We start from the raw sequence: 22,514 nt of genomic DNA, 5'->3' as shown, positions 1-22,514 counted from the left end.
AAGATATACATTAAACATAGAAGCAAAGTTTATTAGAATAAAGAAAAAATACAAAGTAAAAAAAATCATATTAGAATAAAGAAAATAAATATCAATTCTTTCCTTACAAATACAAAGTAAATACAAAATATTGAAAATCACACATATTCTTAAACTAATTAAGCAATAATCTATAGATGAAGCAAACCACAAGTTATTCATTCCAAACATTAATCTACAAAATTAAGCAATAATCTAATCTTGAAAGACTTTTACACCAAAAATAGAAATACTACTTTCGAAATAAATAAATAAATACATAATCAATTTCGAAAATATCTCTATCATTATTTTTGTTATTTTTATTAAATATGTTCATAAAGAATTTTATAAATCTCTTTAACTACCAACCATGTGCCAATGAGCAAACCAGCCATTTCCCTGTACTGAATAGTACTTTTCCACATGTGATCTCAATATGTCAACCAGAGTTGTTGTGAATTTGATGCCACATCATATGTGCCAAAAATATTGGAGAACAACTCTAAACTATATTATCAAATTTTCTCATTTTTAAATATTTTTATTTATTTTGTTCAAATTAATGATTATTAGTTAATTAATAAATAAAAATATCAATAATAATTAATGAACTAATCAATTTAAAGAGAAATGCTAAATGGCACCACGGGTGCCTAGCACCCTCCTACATGTCAATATCGCTATTGGTGCAATTAAGTATCGGGTCCTATATAGTTTAATATAATAATTTTTATAGAGTATCGCTAGCCAATTGCAAATCGACACATTTAGAAGGTGCTAGGCACCACTGGTGCCCAATAGCAATGCTCCAATTTAAACTACCAACACCGTACTTTGAGGAAAACTATTTTGAAAATGGTTTTTTTTCTTTTTTTTCTAATGCAATTTTTAAATTTGTTAGTTATGATAGTAATGATAAACTAACTAATTAATTAAAACCTATACCTAATTATCATATATAAACCCACTTCCTCTCTCATCATAATCATGGCTATCGTCCTTTCTGTACAATATATATAAATATATAATATACATAAATGTATATATATATAAATTTATATAAGCCACTTCCTCTCTCATCACAATCATTATATATTATCTTCTTCTCTCAAATTATCTCTCTCTATCCATTTTTCCATCTTTGTTGCTTCATCAACTGTTTGAATGATTGTAAGAGTACTTATGTGGTGCCAAGAAATTAAGCTAATAATAAAGCTCAAATGGTGGTAAGTGTATTTTATTTGATTTTTCTCTTTTATATATACTAGTAAAATTATACGTGCTCCGCACGTGATTATACTTACAAAATTAAAAAAATATATACATAAAAAATAATATTTTTATTACATATATTATAAATAATTATAAGTTATATATGATAAATAATTATACTACTATGATAATTAATAAAAAAATCAAATTATTTTACTAATTTTCTTTAATTGTTGATCAAGTTTATACTTAAATTATAATGTATGCCTGCAAATAGTTTCTATTCATCAATACAAACATAATTATTATACTTATATAAGGGATTAGAATATTTTAATAATTTTTTTTGTTAATTATAATGTTTATAGATAAATTATAATGTATGCATAGTATTTCATAACAATGATTATTTATATTTATTTGTTGTACAATTATTAGCTAATATATGATTAAAAATTAAAAATATCACTCAAAAAAGTTCTTACTTGTAAAGGTATAATAGTTATCAAAATAATTTCATTTATATTAAATTATATATAAAAGATTTTAATGGAAGAAAAAAGATAAGTAAAGTAATTTAAAATGTAAAAGCCTAAAAACTATTAACATTTTTTATAGTTATAGATTATAGATTATTCATAGAGAGTAATTAAAAGAATATTTTAATAATATTTTATTGTTAATGGTAATATTTTTATAGATAAATTATAATATATGCATATTATTTCATCAACACAAATATGATTATTTATATTAATTTATTATGTAATTATTAGCTAATATATAATTATTTATGGTAATGTTTATAGATATAAATTATAATATATACATATACATATATTGTTTCATCAATACAAATATTATTATTTATATTGATTTGTTGTGTGATTAGTAACTAATTTATAGTTATTCACAAAAAATAATTAAAGACAAGAAATATTACTTACAAAATTTCTCACTTATAAAAGTATGGTGGTTATTAAAGTAATGTAATTTATATTAAATTATAAAAGATTTTCATAAAAAAAAAAAGAAAAAACCCAAAGGTTAAATAAATAATTTAATATGTAAAGCCCAAAAATTATTCACACTTTTTATTAGTTGTAATCTATGCTTTGTAGTCTTTTTTATATAAACAAATCATGAGAAACTATTAGTAAAAAGAAATAATAAGATGTATTTATATGCATTGTATACAAGAAGTGGAGTTGTTTAAATTATAATTTTTTTTCTTGTGATTAAATGATGTGAGGATTTAATAGTAATTAACAAAAAAATAAGGACAATTTGGTAATTTATTGTAGGAAGCCCAAACCCACATTCTCATTTTTATATAGTTATAGATACATTATTCTCATATATACAATCTTCTATATTATTCTCACTATAAGATATATGTTCTCAAAGTTTTTTACTAATATTTTTATTTGGTGTTTTGTGAATGGGCCATATTAGATTTTTTTTTTTTTTTTTTTTCTGAGAGAGGTCGTATTAGATTTTATGGTCTTGTAAGTATTCCCAAATGATAAAAATAAAAAACAGTTAAGAAAAAAAAACAAAATAAAAAAAAAAACAAAAAATGTGAAATGAACAAACACAACTACTCATGATTATTAACACATTTAGGACTCCTTTAGTACTTTGTATTAGTTTGTATAGTATTATATTATTATATTAAATTTTTTTATATTATTTTTTTATGTAATAATGTGTTAAGTTTTAATTAGTTTATATTAAAACATTCTATATTTATATACATTATATAATATTATATAAAAATTTAATATAAATCACAATGTAATATACACTATACAATACCAAACAGACCCCCAATGAATAATATTAGTCCACACAATATAAAATCATTTAATTATTAATTATTAACATGGAACATATTAATATACATGAAATTAATTAGGTTTGATGGAGTTTATGCCTACTGTTTTTTCTAACAAATTATCTAGGCCTCAATTTTTTTTATATAATATTTTCTTTAGTAAAATCTTAAATTTTGAAAGATCTTTTTAAATTCAAACTCATAAATATCAAATATATATATTTGTTTTGGAAAATTTAATGATAAGGACATCACTTATTATTTCCTACCCATAGGGAGTGTAGACATCCTTAGAGAAAACTAAATTTTTTATATATGACTATTGATAATTACATTGTACTTATAATATTGAAAATAAAATTTAAACATTCAGCTATATGTACAATTTTATTTTGAACTTGGTGTTTGGTTGAGAGGAATGGGAATGGGAATGAGAATGGGAATAGGAATGGAATAAAATTTAAAATGCATAAAAAAAAATTGATAAAAAAATAATTAAATTTTTTTTCTTGTTACATTGGAATGGTCATTCCTTTCTTTTTAAAATAGAATAGTCATTCCACCAAAATGATGGAAAAAGCATTCTATTGGAATGACATTCCAATACTTTAAAATGCAACTAAACAAAGGAATGGAATGAAAATTGTTTCATTTTCATTCCATTTCATTTCATTACCTCCAACCAAACACCAAATTTTTAATTTTTTTTTTGACATCATAAATTATTAAAAAAAAAATAAAAAATGGATAGGATATGTGTCTACTATAACTAAAATATAGATATCTCTTCAATAAAGATAAAAGTGATGTTTCTCCTATAGTCTTGTCCTATATTATTATTATTATTATTATTATTATAAATTTATTTTAAAAAAATAACAAACATATAAACATTAATATTATTTGTATGCCACTTATTTAATTATTATTAAAAAAAAAATTGTAATTTCGTTTTATAAAATTCTAATAAAATTTTGAAGATGAATCCTTTTAATATATTTATTTATTAAGAATACATTTTTATTTTTTTTACTTAAGATTTCATGAAATTCTAAATTTAGCACATGCATACACTCTATACATGTAAATTCTCAATCAATTACTTAAGATATGTACTCGCTCAATAATATATAGCAAATAAAGATAGTTATTTTTACGTATAATATCGTTTGTATATATACACGTAAATTATATATAAAGTAGAAAGAAAAATAAAGGAGAGAAAATTAAAAGGAAATTATGGAAAATGTAAAATGTATTTTTCTTGGGTTGTTTGGTAGATGGAAAGAAAGAAACTAGGTATTCTTAAATTGCTATATTATTTATGCAAAAATTGAATAACAAAAAAGTAATTTTAAATTTGTGTCATTTTATAAAAGTTCCTTTTTTTTCCTTCTCAAATTGGATTGATTTTTTTTTGGTGGGTCCTATCATTTTCTCTTATTTTTTTTTTAATTTTATTAAATATGGTGTGTCTAGCATTAACTTCCTATAAATGGTTAGGGATATTTTATAATAATTATTAAACTAAATAATGTGAAACCCAATATTTAATTAAATCATTATCAATATGATATTTTTAGATGGGAAATTTGATTTTTTATGCTTACATTTGGTTAAAAAAATTTTTCTAAACAAATAATAACTAATATTTGTAAGATATGACAACTTTTATGATATTCCTAAAATACCCCCATTTATATCACCCCATTTACACTATCGGACCACCCATCGGACCACCCCATCGGGCCACCATCGGACCACCCATCGGACCACCCATCGGACTACCATCGGACCAAATCTGCTACCAATTTTTTTTTTTATGTTTTTGTACATACAAAAGTAGCATCAGGTGACCATCGGACCACCATCGGACCCCATCGGACTACCAATTATTTTTTTTTTATGTTTTTGCACTAAAAAAAAAGTATGAGAAATTTGAGAGGGGTATTTTTGGGTTTTAGATAAAGTGGTCATATATTTTCAATGGTGATATGTATTAGTTTAGAAATAAAATATTAGGTATATGTAAGTATAGAAAATCAAATTTCCCTTTTAGATAGTGCTACACATAGTAATACTTTTTAGCAGTTTTTTACTTTCTTTCTATCATATATTTACTTTATTTCTTCCACTTTTCTTCCCTAGCAAACATAGAGAAAAAAAGACACAAGTGTACAAAAAAGTCAATTAATAACAAATGATAAGTGCACAAAATGACAAATTAAGTTAATTTTGCGTCCTTCTATTAAGTAAACTAATATATATTTCTAACTAACACTATAATTGGTAAGAAGGATAGATGGGTAAATAGGGATGAGTGGAGGGAGGGAGTAGAAAGAAGAGGTGAAATCTATTGTTTAGTAAGAGGGAGAAAGGGAGGGAGAAGGTCTCTCTCCAAATCCAAAAAAATCTAATCCCTCCACCTTTGAAAGGATTTAAGGAAAAAAAAAAAAACAAATTAAATATATCAAATATCAAAATTACCCTTTAAATTTTTCTCAAAAAAAAAAAAAATATCCTAAAAAAAATAATAATAAATATTTATACTAAAAAGGATATTATAGTAATTTTAATAACCTACTTCCTCATCATTCTTCCAAAAAACTCTTATCTTACTCTCTACTCATCATACTCTCACTCCTTCCTACTAAATATAACCTAAATTTAATTTTATTATTTGAACTAATTCCTAACTAGCTGCATAAAATCTTAGTATATATTTTGTAGCTAGAATTTCAACATGAACAAATTTTTTTTTTGAACGGAACGTGAGCAATTTGACATATTAATCATCACGTGTTGTGTGGGTAGTGGTAGGAATATTATTTCTCACATGCTCTTTGCTGATGACAGTTATATTTACTGTCGAGCCAATGAGTGCAATGTAATTCGCTTACTAAATTTATTTGAGGGTGCCTCTAATACTCCATTTTCTTTAGTTCTAATACTCCCATGACACTCAACATAGAGTCTATAGGTTACTTGGTATGGCTGAGGTGGATAATAACAACCTTCATCTTGGCTTTTCTTGTACAATGGGCCAAAATAAGACTACTATTTTAAGTTTCTTAAAGGATAAAATGCAAAAATGACGCGTCAAAAAAAAAAATGCAAAAATGAATACTCACCTGGGAGGGGAGATTTTTGTCTAAAGAAGTACGGATGTTCTTTTAAAGACGATGGCACAAGCTCTTCCTAGCTATGCAATATTAGTTTTTCTTCTTCCTTTGAAAACTTGTGGGGAGTTAGAAAAATAATGGCTAAGTATTGGTAGAATTCTAAGTTTCTAGTTCCCATGGGGTCAGCTGGATAAGCTAGAATAGGCTTTATAATCACAAGAACGCTGGCGGTCTTGGCTTTTAAAATCTTCATGACTATAATCTTGCTTTATTAGGGAAACAAGTTTGGCATTTGCTGTTGGATGATAATATTCTTTGTTTAGTCGTATTTATAAAGCGAGGTACTACCCAAAAACTTGTTTTTTTTTTTCTGCTGAACTTGGTAATAATCCAAGTTTTGTTTGGCGAAGCATTCACAAGTCTCAAGTGTTGGGTTTTATGCCCTAAATAAAACACATTTCAATATAATCAGATTTACTTATTAATATAGATCAAAAATAACATTTAATGTTGCATGGTTCACATGATTTATTTCATGATTATATGTACATAATGTATAAATTCATCTGAAACCCTTTTCACATACTTGATCCTGTTTATTGTGCCGTCAACACATTGGAAAGTAAACATGACTATGTGAATAAAGTTTCCTAAATTTATCAGACACAGGGTTTTACTGATATGATAATTGACAACAAGAGTTTACTTGCATTTGGAGAAGTGCTATGTTCTTTCCAGAATATTGGTTAAAGTAAAGCTCAGGTTGGATGCATGGAGTATGCATCGGAAGAGACCGATATTGAACTTTGACTTAGATTTAATTAAACTTACCGTAAAATCTATTCAAGTCAATATCGCCTAGTTGATCCTAGATCAAATGATCTTAATCCTGTTATGATTAGGCTCAATCTTGAAAGGCTATTCGTGTTCCTTGAATTGTTAGTTAAGCCTACCTTTTGGTCAGGGTGATACGTACTTTTTGGGAACACGGTAGTGCAATTGAGTGGGAGCGCTATCATAAACATGGAATCTATAGCTTCTATCTGGCGAATAGTAAGCAAAGGATGATCTCCTTCGAGCTTGACCAAACGAACATAAATGGTGGAGTACTCATTTCACATAAGCTGAAATATCATTTATACGGGGTCAAGTGTTTTAAGGAATAAATACATTGTAGGGTGTAACGGTAATTTAATCCCTTTACAGTGTAGATCATTCATATAGAGGATCATTGATCACATTAGGATTATAACAATGGATAACTAATGATGTGTCTATATGGTAGAACATATAGAGCATTCTATATACTCAGAGTGCAATTCTAAGTTCTATGCGTGGATTCAACGAAGAATTAATAAGTTAGTGAATTTTAGTGCTAAATTCTTGATCTACTTATTGGAAGCTCTGTTATATAGACCCATGGTCCCCCCACTAGTTGAGATAATATTGCTTGTAAGACTCATGTAATTGGTTTTGATTAATCAATTATAATTCTCAAATTAGACTATGTCTATTTGTGAATTTTTCACTAAGTAAGGGCGAAATTGTAAAGAAAGAGTTTATAGGGGCATATTTGTTAATTATGATACTTTGTATGGTTCAATTAATAAATATGATAAATGACAATATTATTTAATAATTATTTATAGTTATTAAATAGTTAGAATTGACATTTAAATGGTTGAATTAGGAAATTTGCATTTTTGAGAAAATCAGATACAAAAGGTGTTAAAATTGCAAAATTGCAAAAAGCAAGGCCCAATCCACTAAGTGTATGGCCGACCACCTATGTAGGTATTTTAAGTTGATTTTTTCATTATTTTATTGCCATATAATTCAAATCTAACCCTAGTGGAATGCTATAAATAGATAGTGAAGGCTTCAGGAAAATAAGACTTTTCTTCTGACACTTTCTGATTCAGAAAATCTGAGCTTTCTCTCTCCCTATCTTTAGCTGCCACTTCTTCTTTCTCTTCCCTCTTGATAATTTCGAAATCCTTAGTGTATGAGTAGTTCCCACACACATCAAGTGATACCTCAATCATAGTGAGGAAGATCGTGAAGAAAGATCATCAGCAAAGGAGATTCAGCATCAAGGATTCAGAGAAAGAGATCCAGGTTCAGATATTGATAATGCTCTGCTACAGAAAGGAATCAAGGGCTAGATATATGAACGGAAGGAGTCATTATATTCCGCTGCACCCAATGTAAGGTTTCTTTAACTTTATATGTGTTTATTTCATCGTTTTAGAAAGTTCATATTTAGGATGTTAATAAACATACTTGTGAGTAGATCTAAGATCCTAGTAAAATAATTTCCAACAACAAGATATAGTTAAAGCTTGTGCTATAGTAAGTATTGGATTTGTCAGTATTGTTAATATCATTGGTGATCCTTGGCTTCCACATGATACTAATCCTTTCATTATAACTGATCACCCGGGGTTAGTTAATTTCTCAGTGCATATCTTGATGAAGGTTAGAAGGAGGGAGTGGGATGAGGAGGTAGTGCAAGATCTTTTTGATGCTCATGACCATAATCTGATCCTTGGCATTCCATTGAGTGAAACTGTTAGCATGGATCGTTGGTTCTGGTCTAAGGATGACTAAGGGTTTTATTCAGTTAAAAATGCTTACCGATTCCAACAACAACCAAAACAAGGTTCAGATATGGTAGAGGATTCTAAACTCTAGCCCCATCTTTGAAAGATGAAGATCCCTCCAAACATTCAACATTTCTTTTGGAAAGCTTCAGCAGGTTGTTTACCAACCCGTGTGCAGCTTCTGCAAAATCATGTTCCTGTTGAAACCAACTGCGTGTTTTGTAATGGTGCTCTAAAGTCTATTTTGCATGTGCTAGTTAAATGCGCTTTTGCCATTTCTTGTTGAAATATTTCTAGTTTAGACAACAGGTCTTTACATTCCGCAAAGTTTGGTGATTGGTTTTCGAATCTAGTTATGAGAGGTTTAACTCTTCTCTCTTGAAGGAGGCCGCTACTATTGCCTAGTCCATTTGGAAGGCACAGAATGACCTCTTATGTATTAGGACAGCCTGCCCTTTCTGTTATTTCGGTTAGTTGATTAGGATTGGTTTCTGTTATTTGTCTGTAACAGATTGGTTATATTGTTTGTTAAGCTTTTGTTCAACTGATTCATTGTATAAATATCTCTTGTAACAAACTGCTTAATCAATGTAATAAGAGGCTTCTTTTCTCTCCTCTTTCTTTCTTCTCCTTTCTCTTTCTTTCACCTTCCTTTCTCTGTTTTCTCTGTTCTGGTTTATGGCAAAGAGGTCTGGCACCTCTCATATTATGGAATTCAAAAGTGTGTTTAGCTGCTACTATAATTTTTTCAGCAAAGATTATTTTGACACAATGGAAATCTGCTCGTGATAAACGTTTTGATCCACTTTTAGTTCCAGCTAGGACTATTTCTGGTGGAGAGCAGTGGATAAAAATCAATGTTGATGGAGCAATATTTGCAGCCGATCACACCTATGGTGGAAGTATCGTTTCCTGTGGTGTTGATGGTCATATTATTGAGGCTTTTGCAGTGTATCAGCTTGGAAAAGTTTAACCTGTTATAGTAAAATTATGGGCATTAAAGAGGCTCTAAGTTGGGTTAAAGAAAGAATTGGAGCAATGTCCTGACTGAATCCGATAGCCTTATTGTAATACAAGCGTTGTCCTGTTCTCTTCACATGCCTTCCACTTTTGGCTTAATTGTGGATGATTGCAAATATTTATTACTCTTTTTTTTAATGTTCGATGTTGTTTTGTTTCTCAATTTGAAAACGGAGCTGCTCACTATCTTGCACATAGCTCTCGTTCTTTGTCATGTAGTCTTTTCACTGTAACGAATGTTTTGCCATTATTACAAGACATTATAATGGTTGATTTAACTATTTAAATAAAATTTACTACCATTTTTTTTAAAAAAATATACTAAACAAGAAAATTTATACGTGATAAAATTCATAAAAACTAGTCATTTATAATTATTTTTTTTTAGTTTCAAATATAGAAGTTTTTTTTTGAACAATGAACAAATTTCATTGAGAAAAAAATTAGCGTTGAGTACATCAAAAATAGGAGATCGAAGATCCTCCCTCCAAATTAGCTCACCATCCACCCTAAGTGCGTGCACAGCTAATTCATGTGTAGTCATATTGGCCGAATGATTTGCATGAATAAGGGACGCCTTAAGAAAATTAGATAGTAAACTAAAAAAATACATCAAATAGAGAGCCTAAATCATTACTGAAAGAAAATCTCTTAAAAAAGGCAGAGATCAAATCTAAACAATCTGGCTCAAAAGAAATGAGAGGAAGTTTAATTCCATCAACCAATCCAATGCAACCATTATTAGAGCTACAACTACCGCCTCAAAAACTGTGAGATTTCCTTGTGTCCATCTTAATCCAACCAAGAAAGCAAGAACTATTGCTAGAAAAGTTGATACCTAGACCAAAAACATCAAATAAATAAATTTAGTAACTTCATACATAAACATTAAAATAATAATGTTAAAAGTACGTCATATAAATTAATAATATAGTAAAATTTTGAAGAAAGAGAATTGTAATAAAACTTATCTTTTGAAGTCCTTGCATCTTGACCAAGTGAGTAAAATAAAAATATACCTATATAAAATATATAAAATTTAATTAGCACACTACTTAATGGTAATATTAAAATGAGAATTTTTATTTAAACAAAAATATTCTGAAATATTATATTATGAAGAATAAATTTATCTTTTCTAACTGCAGAACAGATCACATGTCACTGCTACTTCATGACGTTTTTAGGATACACACAAAATAACTACCACTATATATTGATACCAAATAAAACACACTGAACGCATACTACTATACTTACAAAAAAAAAGTCACAACTTACACAAAAATAAACCACTTAATTTTACGGTACACAATCATTTTCAATAGACATTAAAAGGTAAAAAATTAAATAATCAATTTAAACTTTTTGAAAGAAAAAGCTAAGTTAGGTTAAAGCAAAATGGAAAAGCCATTAGAATCTCTATTATAAGGGCTTCTCCAATGGGACTGTAAAATCCCAAATATAGTGGAGTTTTTACACAATATTACTCCAACCAAACACTAAAGATTACCCTATATATGTGGGAGTCTACAATGTCCCACTATTATTTGTGGGACACTGTAGACCACTACATCTTTTTTTTTTTTTTTTTTGATAATTTAATAACTACTTTATACAATAAAACAAATAATTAAATAATTTATTTATAATCAAAACTTATATTATATTAATAAAATAATATATTTTTTAGTGTAATTTTTAGTGTTGTAGTTGAATGTAAAAAAATTTAGTGTCAAAATAGTATACTTTTGATGTTGATTTAACACTAAATATAACTTTTACCATTGGAGTTATTCTAAGACTATATAACTGTAAAAATATTCCCCAAGAAAAAAATAAAAAAAAGGGGGTTTTCATTTTTACACTTTAAAACAATTTTTTTTATTTGTATTTTTACGGAATTCTACATAAAAACCCTATTGCAACTAGCGCTGCAACCTAAATCGCAACAAAAAATCGTACAGAAACCCCTATTGCAACTAGCGCTGCAACCACTTTAGAAACTCAAACCGTAAATTTGAAAAAAAAGTTAGAAAATAGTATATGGGGTAATTCCCCTAAAAAAATCAAGAAAAGAAAAAAAATTAAGGCTAATTAGTAATTTTTCCCCCCGAACTTTGACATGTACTAAATCGTGCCCCCTGAACTTTTTTGGCAATTAAAAATTCCACCGAACAATTGAGATTATTAAATTTAAAGACTTTTGTCTAATTTTAGTAAAAAAATTCTAATATGAATGAAAGTTCAAGGGGCATGACTTAGTACATTTCAAAGTTTGAGGAACATGATTTGGTAGATATCAAAATCTGGGGAGCATGGTTTAGTACATAAACAATCACTGAAACAGTAAAATTGAATGAAATTAAACAAAAGTTCTTAAATTTAACAATCTCAATAGTTCGAGAGAATTTTTAACGGCCAAAAAAGTTCAGGGAACACGATTTAGTACATGTTAAAGTTTGAAGTTCGGGAAGAAAAATTACTAATTAACCAAAAATTAAATACCATTTTCAAATATAGAAGTTTTTGAATTGTATATATATATATATTACGTGAGTTTTTTAATTATATTAGTTTAAGTAAAACTAATACCAAAAAGTACTCATTTATAATTTGGGTTTCTATTTATACATTCTATTTTATGATGGGTTTGTTCATATTTATTGGCTATTTATCTACATAAGTTTTCATTTGTAACTTTAAAGTTTCTTGTTAAAGTTTTGAAGATGGTAATTAACTATGAACTATTTATTTATATATTATATTCAATATACAAATAAACTTAATATTCTATTCAATTTTCTTTATTTTGACATGAAATTAAGTTTAGATAATAATTATCATAAAAATTATTCTTATTTTAGTCAAAAACTAGAATTGAAATATTCTATTTTTTAAAAATTCATCAAATTTATTAAATAAAATGTTTGCAGACATAATGGACAAAATACAATTGTTTCATAAATAAAATACAATATGGAAAAATAAGAGCCTTTAGTAAAACTATCAACCACCTTAATAGCAAATCTATAAATAAAAACTAAAGAGAGACACCGTGTGTGATTAAAATTTATTTAAACAAAGCTAATTAAAATATTTACCTTTTTAAATTTTGATATGTATTAAATTATGCCCCAAAATTTTTCAAGTTGTTAAAAAATTCTCTGAGATTGTTAGATTTAATTTTTTTTATCTAATTTCATTTAATTTTGTTAATTTAGCGATTGTCTATATACTAAATCGTGCTCCCAAGCTAGATATGAGCAAGATTAAAGGCAAAAAAGGTTTTATGGCTCTCAAGCTAGATATGAGCAAGACCTATGACTGTGTAGAGTGGGATTATCTTAGGCTCGTTATGGCTGATGGATTAATCTAATTATGGCATGTGTCTCTTCGATCAGTATACTGTTATCCATGGAAGCCATAATATGGGTCCAATCATTCCTTCGAGAGGTATTCGACAAGGTGACCCTCTTTCGACATATATTTTCATCATCTGTGCCGAAGGTCTTTCTTCACTTATCAAGAAGTTTGAATCTCAACGACTTTTACAAGGATGCAAGGTAGCTCATGGGGCACCACCTATCACTCATATGTTCTTTGTATGTTCTTTGTAGACGATAGCTATTTGTTTTGTCAATCAACTACTAGTGCTGCCGGTAGTGTCTCAAACTTGCTCAATCAATTTGAAATTGCATCTGGACAAAATGTGAACTTTTCTAAGTCTACTGTGTTCTTCAGTCCTAATATGTGTTCTACAACTCGTGCCCAGATTTGTGATATTCTCCATATGCCTGAAGCCTCTGAATGAAGCCTCTATTTGGGACTTCCAAACATTATTGGGAGAAACAAAAATGATGTACTAGGATTTCTAAAGACGAAGGTAATTGCAAGAATTAATAGTTAGGATGGAAAATTTCTTTCTCGTGCTGGCAAATAAATTCTCTTGAAAATTGTTGTCCAATCGCTCCCCACATATGTTATGAGTGTTTTCCTCCTTCCACTTGGTACATGTAATAAAATTGAAAAACTTATGGCCCGATTTTGGTGGAAGACATCTTCTAGTAAAGGAAAATGTATTATTTGGAGGTCCTGGGAGTGTATGGCTGCTTATAAATATGATGGTGGCATGGTTTTTCAGCACTTGCATGATTTGAACATTGTCATGCTCGCTAATCAAGGTTGGCGCCTACTTTGCAATCCAGATACTCTTATTGGAAAAGTCTATAAAGCTAGATACTTTCCCCACTCTGATTTCTTGTCAGCAGAGCTAGGAAGTAACCCAAGCTTTGTCTTAAGAGGTAATTGGACTACCCAATATCTACTCCGTTCAGGTGTTAGAAGAATAATCAGATCAGGGGACACAGTAAGCATACTAAACCACTCGTGGCTACATGTACAGGATAACCCTATGTTTCAACAATACACCCTGGTTTAATGAACCAACATGTTAGCTCGCTTTTTCATGTGCATAGCCGCTCTTGGGACTATGACCTTGTACGAGATATGTTCAATAATCGAGATTCTGATATTATTTTAGGCATCCCACTAAGCTCAAATGTCTCCATTGATACATGGTCTTGGGAGGGGGAAAGAACGGGCGAGTTCTCAGTCAAAAGTGCTTATAACATGCTTCAACAACAAAAGTGTACCGAAGAGATGGTTGCAAACTCAGACTTCTGGCGGCAACTATGGCAGTTGAAGGTTCCCCCAAAAGTCAAAAACTTTTTATGGAGAGCCGTTACATGTACATTACCAACTTGTGTCTAACTAGTGATTAAGCATGTCGATATTTCAATCACCTGCCCTGTCTGTAATCTACAACCTGAAACCATCAGCCATGTCCTCATCTCTTGCCCGTTTGCATTTGATTGCTGGAGTCAATGTGCAACTCCAGTAGTTTTTGATCCTGGCGGTTCTTTCGGCAATTGGTTGGAGACCATCTTTAAGCAAGCTGAAGCTGATATGATTTGTCTTATTGCCATGTATAGCTGGGCAATCTAGAAGGCTAGGAACAAGGTTGTTTGGAAAAGGAAACACTCCTCTGTTAATGACGTGCTTACTTGTGCACAAGTAGCTCTTGATCACTGGAATAAAGCTCAGGATAAAATTTCGTTGTCATCAATATGTCTGGGAAACATCGATGATGGTGCTGAGTCATGGACTAAACCCGCAGAAAACACAATCAAGATCAATGTAGATACATCACTCTTTGATAGGGACAATAAGTATGGTTTTGGAATTGTTGCCCGAAACCATCTTGGTCACCTTGTTGCAGCGTGGGCCAGATGCCATGGTGGAAGATATGCAACTAAAGTCATTGAAGCCATGGGGATTAAAGAAGCTCTCAGTTGAGTAAAGACCAATAATTGGCAACATGTTCAAATTGAGACGGACGATCTTGTTTCTGTACAAGCTATTCGAAGCAACCAAGCAATGAAGTCCACTTTCGGCCTTTTAATCAAAGACTACCAACTTTTGTTATCTACCCTCCCAAATGTTAATTTATTTTTCATTAGACAATCAACAAACCGAGTAGCACATTATGTTGCTAGACATTCTCGGTATCAATCTGATCGTAGCATTTCTGATATTTTTATTTCTGGTGAACTCTTACATCTTTTGTATTGAGAATGCTAATTTATTTAATGAAGTTGATATTTCATCTAAAAAAAAATCGTGCTCCCAAACTTTAATAGTTATAAAATCACACTTCGTGAACTTTATTATGTATTTAAAATTTCATCCACGTCATATTTTTTTTAGTAAAATTAGATAAAAATTCTTAAATCTAACGATTTCAATAGTTCGAAAAAAAAATTTTAATTATCAAAAAATTTAAAAATCATAACTAAATACATGTCAAAAATCAAGAGTAAAAATTCAAACTAACATTAAAAAAAAAACACCATTCATTAATATGTAACTGCTTTTTACAATCAACAATCACTAAACTAAAAAAAAATTATATATATTCTTCAAAAAAAATTATATATACATACATATATGTTGTAAAGCTAGTTAAAATTGTCTAAATAATAGCAAAATAATCAGACTCAAGACAATATTTATCATATTTATTCTCAATTTTCTTTTTGGACAATTATACGTGTAAAACAAAGCACATCTCATCTATGCACTAGAAAATCAACCAAATAGTCATTTTTATTTATTTTGTTTAATTAATTTCTTTTTTCTATTGTAAGATTACATGGAGGTGAACCCGATCGAAGTTTGTCTAGAAATGTTTATAGCCTTTAAAAATTTGTGTAATTATTTCTTAATATGTTAATTACATATATCTAGATCTTTAAGGTTTTTTTTTTTTTTTTTTTTTGATTAAAAGATATTTAAGTTATAAAAAGATTGGTGCTTAAATTCTCAGTTTACTTTTTTATACAATTTAAATTGTACCTTTATTATTTTTTTTTGGCGAAAATAGTTAAGGACTAATTTGCAATAAAAGAGAAACATATAGAATTATTGCCGCCCCCTAAAAAAATAATATTTAAATACTACAATTATATCTTAAATAATTACAATATATATTGATATATAAAAATATTAAATTATAATTTTTCTACGTGTCAGCAGAGGCAAAAGACACATTCTTACCATAAAACTGCCCTATACATATAGTAGAGACTAAAAAAAGAGAAATGCTAAAGTACATTTTTATTTAATGTACCTAATATAGTAAATGTCATTTCACATAATATGGAGTCTTGTATACATTTTAATTTAATTAGTAATATAGAAATTGCTAACCGCTCATAAAACATTATACTACATATTTTGTAGTGTTAGACAAGTAAAGGTGGTGCCTAAGATCATCTCCAATAGTTACATTAATTTGGTATAAAATTTATACCAATTTAATGTACAATCTTTTACTTTTTGGTACAACAACTCTAATAATTTACATCAAATATTATACTAAATAAATAAATTTTACTTAAAAGATCTCCCATTTTATATTATTTACTTTAATAACCCAATATAACTAATTTATGAAATATTAAGAATTATATCATAGATACTAGTAAGAATTTAAAATCTTAAAATAATTTAATCAAATAAAATATTAGAAAAGTCTATAATGCACCCCCTTAAAAGAGATGTACCGATACATCTCTATCTATTTTAGTGTCCAAAATAATTTTTTAGTCAAATTTTTTCTCATGGTCATGTAAATTGTAGTTATTTAAGACATTCTGTAAAATTTTAAGAAATTTGAAAAAATTTAATGCGCTAAAAACTGCGTTCAAATAGTGTGTTGCACACGTGACTATTTTATTTTATACGCGTATAAAATAGAATGTTTGAACATTATTTTCTATATTGTAAATTATTCCGAATTTCTCAAAATTTTGTAGAATATCTTAAATAACTATATATAACGTACATGAATATGAAAAAAAAAAATTCTGGATGCCGATATAAGTAGATGGTGCATCAGTACTTCCCTTTTAGGAGGTGCATTGTAGAATCACCCTAAAATATTTATTAAATCAATTAAACACTACACTTTTCTTAAAAAAAAATTATTGAAGATCCTAATATACGGGATCATTTTCAAATAAAAAGATTATGCCAAAAAGAGCTCACTAATAGTATCAAGCATCTCAAGTATTAAGATTCTCAATATACTTAAAGTCCATAGTTAATATTTTGATATTGTTTAAGGTTAAGATGCACAAGTAATTAATTTGACTATTAAATTATTATTTTACTTTATGTTGTTTTTTTTTAGTTTTATGACTTAGTATTATGTTGTTTTATTTTATTAGTATTAGTATTTTTTATTGTTATTTTGTATTTTTAAATATGTTAGTGTTTAAAATTAATTATTATTTTTGTGATAAATTTTAATTTAAGGATTAAAATATAAAATTATATTTTAAAATAAAATAAAATAATGGTTAGAATGTAAAAATGAGTATAAATTCAAAATCTAATAAATGATAAATAATTTGGTACATATGTGCACATAAATAAATATGTATAAAAACAACTCAGTGACACAACAGTACTTTTCAGCTAATTACATAAACAAGACTCATATATTGGATCAAACACGTCACTTGATTTAGTGTTTTTATGCTATTTTATATTTTGGGTGAAATCATTACTCTATATATTAATATTATTATATTTTTTTTGCTCAATTATATCAACATTAATATTTTCTTAATGCTTGGAGTAAAAGAAACACACACATTTGAACAACTTTGAAATCAAATCAAATTAAACCAAAAGAAAAAGTCAATGCTAAATAATGAAAGGTATATATAACTAGCAAAGAAGAAGAAAAAAAAAAGTACTTTCCCCTCTCTATTGTACATATATCTACATGCATATATATATAATATTATGTATAATATAGCTATAGTTACAGGGTCATCTTCATGGGGTTTGATTAAAAAAAACTTGTTGTTGAAGTAATTAATTGCTCATTAGAATTGGAAATAAAATCAATGGCTCTTAATTTAGAAACTGATTGATTTGACTATACAATTTTGACTTGTGAAAACTTTAGAATTAGACTTAGTTGGGTTGGCTCCACCAATAGAACGTTCTAGGCCAAATTTTTTGCTAAATTAATTAATTATCATATAATATATGGTTTTATTTCTTGAAAAAATTTGGATGGTTACACATATACAATGATAATAATTAAGAAAGTGTTAGATGATATTTCATAATGTGATTAAAAGAAGCTATTAATAACTTTGGTTGAGTTGTTTATATCTCCAATTTGCCGTAGATAAGTTGAACTGTTTAAAGTGATAAATTAATGACTTTTCTTAAAAATGACTTGAATTTATTAGATTCAAATTCTTATTCATATTTTTGCATGCAATTCAATCCATACTTGTCTTGAATATAAAGAAAGGAAAATTCATTGTACAAAAACAGTAACATATTGGGTAGAAGTAACACATGATGGTAATCACTTTTATGTATGTATTTATGGAAACATGAAGATACAAAAACAGATAAACCTTCCCCTTAATTGACACGTGGTGGTTTTAAGAAAATATTTTTTTTTTTTTTGAGTGTAGTGTAATAGTATTTTACGATCATATATTAGCTTAATAGCTTAAAGGTCCTGAGTTCGAACTCATGACCTTTTCCTTTTTCCCATCCCTCTCTCACCACTAAACTAGCCTTAGTGGCTTAATTTTAAGAAGATGTTTCACATAAAGTAGATTCTTCCTTTGTTATGATTGAGATTTTCAGCCTCAAATTCACTTTACTGTGAAAAAATTACTAAAAACAGCTGAGAAATATTTTCCATCTTAAAAATTATGGTACAAACTTAAAAATTATGTATATTGATGCACTGATTTCTATTTTCCATCTTTAAATATTTCTAATCTTAAATTTTTTATATAACATTGTATATTATAGTTATTTAATTTTTTTTGTAATTTTAAGAAATTTAAAATAAATTCAAATAACTTGTTATGAATGTATTTTTTTTTATTATTTTATATGCATGTAAAATAAAATATTTAAACTTTACAATTAATTTATATTAAAAATTATTCTAAATTTTTCAAATTTTACCGAACACATATTTTTTAAGAAACTTCTTTCAATGGTTTTTAAGAACATGTTTCACATTAAGTAGATTCTTCCTTTGTTATGATTGAGTTTACTATTTATCAATATGGTTATGTTTTTCTTTATCCTAGTATGTAACAATAAGTTTATCTCTTTTGGTCTTTTCTTTTGATTGGACTAATTTAATGAATTGAGTATATTCTTATCTGGGAATGTATTGAGTTGAGTAATTGTTTTTCTCCAACTATACAGGGCCTTTTTTTTTAATATTAATATCTCTTTCATTTTTTTTCCATGACAACATACCATTCTGTATAAAAAGCCTTGTTAAAACACCAAAACTTAAGTAACAACCAACAAATATGGCTGCAGAGCTTTTGAACTTAAAGCATTTTGTTTTCAGGTCCAAAACACTATTGGCAAGAAGAGGAAGCCAATTCAATCCCCCATGGAAGCTCAACGGCGCGAACCCGCCTCGAGGAAAGTACCAAAGTTGCTCTTCTCTTGGCCAAATATCAGATGTTTCAAACCAGGCTGCAGTGTTTGATGTGGAGGGAGCATTGTTAAAGTCATCTGCAATTTTTCCTTATTTCATGCTTGTTGCTTTTGAAGCTGGAGGGCTCTTAAGAGCTCTAATCTTGTTTCTTCTATACCCTTTTGTTTGTTTGGTTAGTGAGGAATTTGGCATGAAACTTATGGTATTCGTATGCTTTTTCGCGATTAAAAGGAAAAACTTCAGAGTTGGAAGAGCTGTGTTGCCTAAGTTTTTGTTAGAAGATGTTGGGAATGAAGGTTTTGATATGGTGATGAAGTTTAGAAGGAAAATAGGTGTTACCAATTTGCCAAGTGTTATGGTAGAAGACTTCCTTGTAGAATACTTAGGTGTTGATGCAGTTTTGGGAAGAGAATTGAAAGTTGTTTTTGGGTATTTTGTTGGTCTAATGGAAGAGAAAAAAAGTGGTGAAATTGTTTTGAATAAGATATTTGGTGAAGAAAAACTTGATTCTTCAGTTATAGGTATTACTAGCTTAAAAAAATCAATTGATCAACAACTCCTTTCTCATTGCAAGGTTCATCTCATATTCTCTGTTTTCTTTTTCATTTTCTTTGTGTTTAATGATAAAACTAATGATGTTTTTTATATTCTACTAGGTGGTTTACTTGATAAGTGAAACTGAGAAGAGAAGCTGGAATGTTCTTCCAAGGAAAAAGTACCTAAAACCATTGATTTTCCATGATGGAAGATTGGCTTTCAAGCCTACTTTTATAGCCACCTTAGAGATGTTTACATGGCTTCCTTTTGGAATTTTTCTTTTCATAATCAGATTAAGTGTTGCCCTTTTCCTTCCTAATAATTTACAAGTACCCATTTTGTCTTTCACTGGAATGACTGGCACAACCCAAAGTACCCCAATCGAAAACTCTAATATCACATCAAAAACCAACACCAGAAAAAAACTTAAAGGTACCCTTTATGTATGCAATCACAGAACTCTGCTTGATCCAATCTATGTATCAATGGCTATAAGAAAACCTGTCATAGCAGTCACTTACAGCTTAAGTAGAATCACCGAGCTGCTCGCGCCAATAAAGACTGTTCGGTTAACAAGAAATAGGGAGAAAGATTCAGAGATGATGGAGAAGTTGTTAAGCCAAAGTGACCTTGTTGTTTGTCCTGAAGGAACTACTTGTAGAGAACCATACTTACTGAGGTTTAGTCCTTTGTTTGCTGAGTTAACCGACGAAATTGTACCGGTTGCCTTAGATTATCAAGTGAGTATGTTCTATGGAACAACAGCTGGTGGTTACAAATTCTTGGACCCTGTATTCCTACTATTGAATCCAACAACATCATGTATTGTAAAAGCTCAAAAAAAGTTACCAAAAGAGTGTTCTTGTGGGGTTGGTGGTAAAACCAAGTTTGAAGTAGCAAATTATGTGCAGTCAAAGATTGCTGAAGCTTTAGGATTTGAGTGCACTAACTTGACAAGAAAAGATAAGTATATCATATTGGCTGGTAATGAAGGGAAAGTATAGTATTATGAGTTATATAACTCTAAAGGTTTTCTTTTATCATTTTACTCTTTAGTTTGTGACTTGTGTCTTGTAATTCTTACTTTATAGTTCTAAAAAAGTTATGATATGATATCATATTCAATTGTAATTGGTGTTGGTTCCATAGAAAAAAAGTGAAAGAGAAAATTCACAAACATTTAAGGCTTTACATCATCATCATCATTATGTATAGATATAATATATAAATAGGGGTTGTGGGGTGTGAGGGGATTGATTGAACAGAAGACCTTCTCTATAAGAAGAGAAGAGAGTTTGCTGGTGTGATGAGATTCCATTATTAGATAGGCCAAGTCATTGAACACCTTTCTTTCAAAGCTTTCTATTATGAGTTTTTATTTATGTGTTGTTTATTCATATTAAATTTAAGACTGCTTTCAGTATTAATGCAGATCGGATAAGGAAGTAATAGGGCCCAATTTGACAGCAACAACCATAATACCATATAATGTCAACTAACAATCTTTAATTTATGAGTAGTTTTTTTCTTGCACGATAATGGAGACAGCTTTGGTAAATTGCGACAAGGACAAAGGTGAGGATGAATGCAATCATTTTCTTTTTCTTTTTCAGGTATAATAATAATTATAGAGCCATAAACAAGTACTAATGGATGAGGAATTAACCACAAAACAATTTTATTCACTAATAATTCCAACTAAAGACTCTAATTGCTGCTGAAATAAAAGTAACACATTATCATTACAAAGAATAATCTTCAAGCTTTTTGACTCTTTAGAAAAGGAATTGTTATGGTATCACCTTTCAAAAGAAAGAAAAAAAAATTGGTGATTGTATGGAGCTTTTATGGAGCTCAGACTCTCATCATTCTTATAGGTGGGCTTCCATAATTTTGGTTCATGTTGTGTGCCTGGAATCTTTTTCTCTTTATCTACTTGTGTTGGTTATGGTTACAAATTTTGTTATTCGTGAAGCTAGTTGCTACTCTGGAAAAATGTTATGGGAAGCTTGGTGTCTGCTCGGAAAGCTTTGTTCAGAAAGTTGTGGCCAGTCCGGATGATCTTTTCAAATAGCTTGTCTTCTGTATGGAAA

General features: G+C 28.7%; 1 protein-coding gene across 1 annotated transcript; it reads left to right on the top strand.

Annotated features, from left to right (window-relative positions):
- Nucleotides 1-1,087: 1,087 nt before the first annotated feature.
- Nucleotides 1,088-21,598, top strand: LOC115719537 (probable glycerol-3-phosphate acyltransferase 3). Its single transcript, XM_030648619.2, has 3 exons — nt 1,088-1,247; nt 19,792-20,458; nt 20,541-21,598. Exons 1-3 carry the CDS (start codon nt 1,186-1,188, stop codon nt 21,423-21,425), a joined length of 1,614 nt encoding a protein of 537 aa, XP_030504479.1. The 5' UTR covers nt 1,088-1,185; the 3' UTR covers nt 21,426-21,598.
- Nucleotides 21,599-22,514: the final 916 nt, after the last annotated feature.

Source organism: Cannabis sativa, chromosome 2 (assembly GCF_029168945.1).
Source record: "Cannabis sativa cultivar Pink pepper isolate KNU-18-1 chromosome 2, ASM2916894v1, whole genome shotgun sequence".
Taxonomy (NCBI): domain Eukaryota; kingdom Viridiplantae; phylum Streptophyta; class Magnoliopsida; order Rosales; family Cannabaceae; genus Cannabis; species Cannabis sativa.
This window is presented reverse-complemented; position numbering and strand designations above follow the sequence as displayed.